Source organism: Mytilus galloprovincialis, chromosome 14 (genome assembly GCF_965363235.1).
Source record: "Mytilus galloprovincialis chromosome 14, xbMytGall1.hap1.1, whole genome shotgun sequence".
Classification (NCBI taxonomy): Eukaryota; Metazoa; Mollusca; class Bivalvia; order Mytilida; family Mytilidae; genus Mytilus; species Mytilus galloprovincialis.
The window spans coordinates 31,272,843-31,282,583 of record NC_134851.1 but is presented as its reverse complement, the minus strand read 5'-3'; the positions used below and the strand labels follow the sequence as shown (position 1 = coordinate 31,282,583).

At 33.3% G+C, this 9,741-nt stretch overlaps 1 protein-coding gene across 1 annotated transcript in view; it reads right to left on the bottom strand.

The window, feature by feature from the left end:
- Positions 1-630: 630 nt before the first annotated feature.
- Positions 631-9,741, bottom strand: part of LOC143058023 (protein dcd1A-like) — a 30,346-nt gene continuing 21,235 nt past the window's right edge. The window contains exons 6-13 of the mRNA XM_076231482.1: positions 9,386-9,420; positions 7,958-8,052; positions 7,249-7,353; positions 6,509-6,603; positions 5,464-5,574; positions 4,492-4,606; positions 2,243-2,459; positions 631-783 (exon numbers count right to left, since the gene is read on the bottom strand). Of these exons, the coding sequence (XP_076087597.1) occupies positions 717-783; positions 2,243-2,459; positions 4,492-4,606; positions 5,464-5,574; positions 6,509-6,603; positions 7,249-7,353; positions 7,958-8,052; positions 9,386-9,420 (840 nt within the window). The 3' untranslated portion in view covers positions 631-716. The remainder of the gene's footprint in view (positions 784-2,242; positions 2,460-4,491; positions 4,607-5,463; positions 5,575-6,508; positions 6,604-7,248; positions 7,354-7,957; positions 8,053-9,385; positions 9,421-9,741) is intronic.

The following is a 9,741-nucleotide window of genomic DNA, read 5'->3' as shown; positions in this document are numbered from 1 at the left end:
ATAAAGTGCACAGGTAAATTAAATAAAAACCATAATAAAAATCGTATTTCCATATGATCCTAGCTAAAAAATGTAATTATAAGTATTGAAAGCTTCTTTTTGTAACTTCATAGGGTTGTAAAAGCGTTGATCGTGTGCACATTTTTAGAATGAAGCGCAGCGCTTCATACAAAATGTACTTCGGTCTACGCTTTTACACCCCCAATAAAGTTACAAAAAGAAGCATTCAATTCTTAAATTGAAATTCGCTTCTTCATGGATACCCCGAGAGGGTTGATTTTATTATATATTTTTTCTAGAGCCATTAGCTGCAAAATATTGTCTCAGATTTCAGATAGAATGTATAGATCAAATTTTACAACTAATCAAACAATCTACTTTTATGTGGTAAGGATGTTTACACTGATTACAGATTTATGAGAGAATGGAATACGATAGCGATAATTTGAGACCGTGACCCTTTTGTAGCTCCTGATGTGTTGATTAAGATTTCATTAAAATTTCCAATTTTATAAATCTATATGCAGAAAGTTACAGCATTTTACAGGTTGGAGATTGTAAGTAAAAAATCTTTATATTGTGCTTCCTTAAATAAGTATACAAAAAATAGCGTACGATAATAACAAATAATTTGCATGGGGTTTATAATTTAATGAACGAACTACTCGAAGGCCTGAAAATGAATATGTATTCGTATTTCCAAGACATGTGTTTTACTATGTAGAGTTTTCTTCTGGTGGTATGACGTTGAATAATTCTGTCATATTTAGTTTGACGAATGATCTACAACAAAGAAGAGAAACAACATGAAAACAAATAACATGTGTATTTTTTGGAATATAATTTTTAAGTAGGTTAGTCGGACTTGTTTTTTGTTGCTCGGTTCATACATTGTAATCCTGATATCAGTTACAGTAGTATAGTAAATGTATGGATGCCTATATAGTCGCGATCACACTATAAATTGATAATTCGTCTCGAGCGTACATGAGGTCCAAGATGGCGGCCGTTATCCAGAAACACGTGTCGAGCGCTGAAAATGTTTTGTGACAATTTTTTAACTACCATACATGCTTTGTCGATAACTCTAGATCTGTTGATAAACTTGGAGTACTATCAGTCTAGTAGCCGCTACCTTATATATTATCATTGGCATTTTAAGACAATTTATCATGCTAACTTCTCGTTTAAGGCAGCAACCATTTGATTTTCAAATGGTTGCTGCCTAATCCTCTTTTGAATGTTACTACGGTTGACCTTTCATAGTTCCTCGCATAATTATGTTTATTCATCAGAGACCTTAAACTCTTAAATTTAATAAGGTTTTATTTATGATAAATATCACACCGCTAAATGATAAACACATGCACATTAGCTTAATTTCAAAGTAACCAATAACGTTCCGGTAGATCAAAATTAACATGAAAAGTATCTGGATTCATAAAATCAACATAGATTTTTTAGGTTACGGCGGAATGAAACACAACAGCAATACAGTCAACATTACGCAATACACATCACAGTCAACAGTAAAAATGGTTCTTAAACAAGAACAAGGTGAAATCGAAACTTTAGACTATGCATGGCAATACAGTTATCACCGATACAAATTGAATGATGTCAAATAAAAATATTATATATAAATAAACAGGATCCAAATGTTATAGAAATTAAATAATGTATGATGCAACGAGATAAATATCACGTGCTTTCTGGTTGCAAACGGAATGGATTCATTAATAATTCACAAAGACAGTACGTATACGAGACGAAGCATGGTCCGTTCTTCTCCTTTCCAAAAATCAATCTAAATGTTGGTATTAATAAACGTTCAGATATAAATTTTCAAATACAATTAAAGTGTTCAGCATCATGGCGGCATATATCAGGATCCATCAGGAACAGTCGGTCAACTTCACAAGTAAAAATATCCAAAATCCAGCCTGATTGAAAAACAAAATCCAAAATATGTATAAATCATTTTATTCACGATCGTTTACGGTCCTCGCCATATTACAGACTAGGGGAATAGCTCTGGTAGCATGGATGGAGACGAGTATATTCGGACACATTAAAACACATCTGCTTCCATTTTCTACATTTTAATCAGACAAAGATGACGTCACAAACATAAATACAAAATACTGACAAAAGGGGAACAACTCTCTCTTACAAAACAGAAACATAGTCTGACCATACATACTGATCTATAACACTGAGCCCTCATTTAAAATCATTTTACCTTTCATATGCATAAAGAGGTCCTGACTGATTGGTAGATTTAGCGTTGGCAAGGTATGCGATGCTGTTTGTTAGATCGTAAATGGCAATATGTAAGTTTCCTGTTTGGGTAATAGACGTGACGTCACGTATTACATTTTCTACGGTGATGTTGCCATAATGTTTGGTTAACTGTCTTGAAAGTGTCTGACTAAAAGCTGGACACAACCAATCCATGCCTATAATAAAGAGGCCCATCATGGGGGTATCAAAGTTATCGAATAATCAAAAAAGTTTTGCTAATATACATGTAATCAGATAATCATTAAGTTTTCTTTTTCAGCAATATAATAAAAAATACAGTCCTTAGTTGTTGGTGGCTCCGAACTAGCTGTCAGATAACTGCGAGTGCTATCAGATCTGTTCATTGTGTCTTTTTGTATCGGGATGTACAAGTACTCGGCCACGTCCACTTGTATTTTTGTCCATCTGATGAGTTTAGCAATTTTCATCTGATTTTTATAGTTGGTTTATGTTGTACTGGTATACCACTGTCCCAGGTTAGGGGAGGGTTGGGATCCCGCTAACATATTTAACCCCACCACATTATTTTTGTATGTGTCTGTCCCAAGTCAGGAGCCTGTAATTCAGTGGTTGTCGTTTGTTTATGTGTTACATATTTGTTTTTCGTTCATTTTTTTTATATAAATAAGGCCGTTAGTTTTCTCGTTTGAATTGTTTTACATTGTCTTATCGGGGCCTTTTATAGCTGACTAATATGCGGTATGTGCTTTGCTCATTGTTGAAGGCTGTACGGTGACCTATAGTTGTTAATTTCTGTGTAATTTTGGTCTCTAATGTTTGGTTAACTGTCTTGAAAGTGTCTGACTAAAAGCTGGACACAACCAATCCATGCCTATAATAAATATAGTTGTTAATTTCTGTGTAATTTTGGTCTCTTGTGGACAGTTGTCTCATTGGCAATCATACCACATCTTCCTTTTTATACTAGCTATATTATCAAATAATCAAATGGTCATGAAATATTTGGTCTGGTTATCAAATAATCACTAAAAACGGCCAAATAATCAGATGATACAAACCGCATGAGGAGCTTTAATAAAAGGAAGCTTTTAAAATCTCGAAGAACAAACACAGATCGAAGAATTATTATACGTTGGAATTATTGTCTAAGTAATTTGTCCATCTGATGAGTTAAGCCATTACATTAAGAAATATCAATTTTTTCCCTCAAAGAAATTTGAAAAATGGTTCAGTCTATATAATTCCTCTCCCATACGAAATGGATAAAATAGTAATGGGTTTTTATATATCAAACTTAGTCTAATAAATTAATTCTTTTGATTCAAAGCAAATCTCATTTAAAAAGAGAATAAAATGTATTTCTCTACAAAAGCTTTAGGGATGGACTTAGGTGAATTAAAAAAAAGTAGAGATTAAAATTGATATTTTAAGCCAGAAGAGTTTTATACTAATGGAACAAAATCCGCTAAATATATCAATATTCAAGATATTTCATTTTTTCTTAAATGATGGGAAAAGGCTGACTCAGACTTTTATTTCATATTTGCACTGGTATTGTTTGGGTATTAAATCGAAAAAGAAAGCTAGAATCTAGTACTGAAAATTTTTGTAAATGACATATTATAAGTTATCGAAATCTTTTTTTTAATGTTACCCTGAATCATGGGAAAAATAAGAATGTGTCCATTGTAAACGGATGCCCACTCGCACTATCATTTTCAATGGACCGTGAAATTAGGCTAAAAACTCTAATTTGGCATTAAAATTAGAAAGATCATATCATGTGGAACATGTTTACTAAGTGTCAAGTTGATTGGACTTCAACCTCATCAAATACTACCTTGACCAACAAACTTTAACCTGAAGCAGGACATACGGACGGACGAACTAACAGACGGACGAACGAACGCACGAACGAACGAACGGAAGGACGAACGAACGAACAGATGAACGGACAAACAGACGAACCGACCGACAGAAAACATAACGCCCCTCTACTATCGCAGGTGGTGCATAAATCGTAAGTGGGCATAAAATCAAGGAGTCAGTTGTGTTATGGTATTAACCCAACAGCTGTAACTAACATTTTTTCCTTGTTCAGTAATTTGACAACAAAGGACCTTCAAATAACGACCAAATCCTTTTTGCCTGAGGGAATTGAAACCTTAGTTCCTTATTAATTTTAACGTTAAGTTTTTTTTAATAAATATATTTCTTATGACTTACCCCAATATACCAAGTCTTTTATTTGTGGATGCCAGGACGCCGTTGGTTTCATATTTTCGTCATCCATAAAATTTGCTACTGACGCTGAGTATTGAATTCCTCGAAATTCACCCATCTGTGTAAAACAAATTCAATTATATTTAAAGGGATAAACCTTGGTTCAGTACGAAAGTCTATAAGAGTCACACAAAAAAAAAATATTTATCTTGTCAATACGAGATAAATAGGGTTGCATTTTTTTTTTTATTTATCTCGTAATTACGAGATGAACAATTTTGTGTGTGACCCTAACAGGCTTTCGTAGCTCAGGGATATATAACTCTTTAATTCTGTTATGCGTTCGTAAAAGTAATTTTTCGTTAATATGTTTTAAGCATTTACATTGTGCCTGAAACTGATTGGAAATAATGTATGTAACCTAGAAGCTTAGAATATGTTTATGAAAATGGTTGACACAAACACACTGATGACATTGAGAGTTATTTCCTTTAACCTACATCTTTAATTGGATGTACAAGTAATTCGGTATCACTTAGGCCAAAACAAATATTGTTTTTGTTTCCCAATCCCTAATGGCACAAGGAAGAGCAGATAACTTTAGATAGATAATTAGATAAAGTATTTGTTTTGTTCCAAATTATTGACATTATGTATAGCCAAATGTTTTCGACTTCTGCAGTGCTTTAACAAAAATGTCTATAAAAAGCGTTCGTTTAGGCTTGTAAATTAAGAGAGAGTAGCTATGGTGAGGTATGAAACATTTTGTTTTATCTTGAGAAATACAGAAATGGTCTAAGGGAACGATTTTTCATAATAATTTGATTGATAGCATCGAAAAGGAAATGAAAACCTTGAACTTAAATGGTTGCTCCATTAAAAGAAACCAGTTTGGACAATGACGCAGCAATGCGAGAATGTGTGCAAGGGATACATTGTTGTATTTTGGTGTATGGTGCCGCAAGTATCACTAACCTTTCCGTCGCCGACCCCGAGGATTAAATCACAAGTTCTTTGAGAATTGGCAATTCTGTTGATGGAATCGTCTATCGTGTTGTCAAATTGTAGAATATCACGTAAAAGATACTAAAAAATAAACGAAGCTTAAATTGTAGCAAGTTTAAACTTTAAATTACCTCAACATGAAGCAAAATTAATCTTTACTGTAATTCTATTCTTTATCATCCATATTTAATATAGTCTCCAGTCCGGGAACATCTTCGCTATATTAAGCTAAGGGTAGCGACTCAGTTCCCTTTCTGTGGATAGGGGACTGGTTGGTACCTTTGGCTAACGAAGATTGTCTAACATACTTCATATTCTACATGTAGTGTTAGGCTCTGATCCTGTCCATAACGTTATAGTATGGTATTAGTTTTCTGTTTTGCTTTTTCCAATCATATTGTGTTGTAAAATGATGCCCGTTATGGGTTTTTGATTAGATTAATAAAATTCCTAAAATTCTTAAAATTCTTAAAATTCTATTCTATATCTCATTCTAGCCAATAGAACCTTGACAAAATCACAGTCAACCGATCACAACCGATAATTGTGAGAAATCATTTAAAGATAGCGTTAATATCAAATGAAACCAATAGCGTCGCGAAACTAAAACATGATGTATTATTCAAATAAACAAATATATATTTTTAACTCTTCAAAATGTATGTGTTTGAAAGACATAGACAATGTCCTTGCTCCTACATTTATGCTCAATCTAATCCAATTGCATGTCTCACCACTGAGGCAATATCTTTGGTCATGTTATAAAATTGAGAATGGAAATGGGGAATGTGTCAAAGAGACAACAACCTGACCGAAGAGCGGTAAGCAATCGAAGGCCACCGATGGGTCTTCAATACAGCGATAAAATCCCGCAGCCGGAGGCGATGTTCATGTTAGAGTTACGTTCCCATGCTTAAAATAAACGGCCTCTATTTAAACTCACAATGCAAACATGTCTTATCAGTGATGCAATATGTATGGGCATGTTGACCATGTTAGAGTCAATAAAACTTACCGTAAAAGGGACTCCGAATCTCGATTCCTTTCCAAATGTTTCATCAGGAAAGGTTACACCTATTTCTGATATTGCCATATTTTTGGAGCTCATCCCTAATAAATTGGAATAACAGTAATGTAAAATATATAAGTTGTGGTATGATTGCCAATGAGACAACTCTCCACAAGAGACCAAAATGACAGAGAAATAAACAATTATAGGTCACAATACATGTATGAATGTCATAAAAGCGCGACTGCTCATTACAAACGTCGCTACATGTAAAAGTAATAGATGAATATGAAGTATAATTTAATACTGTACGGTTTTATTTGGGTAATTTTTTATTTGAATATTTTAAACATATATTGTGTTAATTTTATATTTTTTATATGATTGGCTTATAGTTTAAAAAAAACAAGCTATTATTAACCGGGATTTTTAAGATAAATGATGTATCGATTCAGTACGGTACCGAATAACTGACTACTTAACTGATGAATTCCTCGAGGACTAACTTACAGGTTCCTACTCCAAGAGGCAATATATACTAACTTTATATACAGTTTTTTATTCTTTGTACACATGTATGTCTTTTTCGACAAGGTATAGCTCCTATCGTTTCTACTCAGTTAAACATCCCTTACGACTCTCTAATATTTAGGTTTAATTCTAGAATTTATTTTTAATTTACTTCGGTCGCACGAAATTTATTAGGTTTTATTTCCACTTTGAATGATTTCAGATACATCTTCTACCTGTTATGGATCCTATCCAACCTGTCCATCCGAAATTAGCAAAAGCATGCCCGTTTCCTTCAGTTGGGTGGTACACGGTCACTTGGGGGAAATCTTTAAATGGACCTTTAAGATATAAAAAAAACATCATTTCAGATTTAACATGTACATCAAGTTAACTTTAAAATATTTTATTGCACATATATTTCGTTCGTTTTTCATTTTCCGTCACTGCTCAATTTCTCATATCAAATATTTTTTGTTTTCGGCTTTTTTTATTGTCCTATTACGAAAGTCAAAAACAGAAACTGTAGTGGCCATTTTTTGGACGGAATATTTATATAACGCGCAGAGAGCGTGGCACATAACTTACATGAGACAGCAAACAAGTATTACATGTACGTAAGGGACCATAATGGTTACCAGTATTACATGTACGTAAGGGACCATAATGGTTACCAGTATTACATGTACGTAAGGGACCATAATGGTTACCAGTATTACATGTACGTATTGGACCATAATGGTTACCAGTATTACATGTACGTAAGGGACCATAATGGTTACCAGTATTACATGTACGTAAGGGACCATAATGGTTACCAGTATTACATGTACGTAAGGGACCATAATGGTTACCAGTGGTCCATGTTATACTGCCATGTGTACCTTACTTTCATTAACTGCACAACATATAGTTATCCTTAGCATTAATATTTATTTTGCCTACCATCAACGCTCCAATCTAATGCTCTTAGTTGTAACAGGGAACCTTCTACTGGAACACTTTTACCCCATGCTCCAAACATTGAGCAATCACCTTTGCTAGAATATGAAATTATATAATGCAATGCGAATTTACACTGTTTGTTGTATTACAAAATGTACAATGTTAAACATAGGAGAACTATTTTCTTTGTAGATATCGTTTACCAATAATTAAGAAAGTACAATTCGGTACATGGTACAATTTAATTAATATAGAAACAAAGGAAACCGGCTGAAGCGGTCAGCTTTTTACATTTGTCCATTGACTATTATACGATTGGCAAATTGTGATTTATTGGCCTTAATTTAATTTCTCGTTTTTGTCCATAATTCTGTAAACTTTTTCCATACCAATATACAGTAAATTCGAAAGGTTCCATGTGATTAATTGTATTGCTGTGTTTTTGGTTTATTTGCTACATGGGCTAGAGGTATATGATCCCCCGGAGAGGATTGAAACCTCACTAAACATGTGTTTAACGCTGCAGCATGTTTGCGTCCCTCCCAAGTCAGGAGCATTTGAAAGTGTTGTATGATTTTTAGATTTAGTTCATTATATGTTTTGGAGTTTTAGTATGACGTCCATTTTCATCGAATTTTTGTTTAAGGTTCAGCTGTAGCCTGCCATCAATGCGGGATTTCCTCGTTGTGTTTAAGACCCATTGGCGTCCTTCGTCTGTTTTCTGCTCTTTGATCACGTTGTTGTCTCTTTGATATATTCCCCATTTCCATTGTAAATTTTATTGGTAACTTTTCTTAAGGGCATACGATACAGTTACAGGGAATGTAATGACGTTGCTAACGTAAAATGTTATTTTCGCGACGTCAAACTATGACATATCGGGAAAAGATGCATTTTTCGACTGATTTTTATCATTCAAACTGATTTAATTTGAAAACGAGTGCATGGACCCCTATTTTTTAAAATAGCAATTTGTTTCATTTTGCAAGGAGATTATGTGACCCAAATTTTATAAAACTGTAAATAGCGCAATTTTTTTAATTTTAATAAACATGCAGCAAAAAATGACGTTTTTTCCTCTATTCATGAACATTTGATAAATATAGAGTTATTTCGGAATAAAAATTGCATAATTTTTAATGATAGTTATAAAATACAGAAATTACCGATTATTTAACAAAAAACAATTTGTGTTTATCTTTTAAAGCAAAAAAGTTACGTCGTTCTTTCGAAAAAGAAAATACGGACACAAATCTGAATTTTGAGCAAATATACAAAATTTCGACCTCATTTTACTCAAAAAGTAGCACATGAAGGTATATTTTTTATGACATATTTGATTTAATCAGGTAAAAAATAGCCTATATGCAAATTTTCATCAACTTGTAAATACAGGTTCAAAACTGTATCGTATGCCCTTAAACTTACGTTAGTTCACCAATCATATGAATTCGTAGAATTTTCTGAAAGTAAGAAAAGAGCAAGGTGATACTAGTTCGCTGACTCAGACACATTACAATAAATCGTAGTACCGGTTCTCTGTTTAATCAATGACACAGATTATATCATATTTTGTTTTCTAGTGCTGCTATTATTGAGGGTATGGATGGGGGGGGGGGGGGGGTCTGTTATTCTGTAAACATTTAATTTTCACCCCATTTTTCTCTAATCTTTAAAAAATTGACCCCTTTTTTCTCTAATCTTCCAAAAATTAACCCTTTTATTCTCTTAATCTTCTATTTTTTGGCTCATTATTCTCTAATCTTCATTTTTAAGGGCATTAT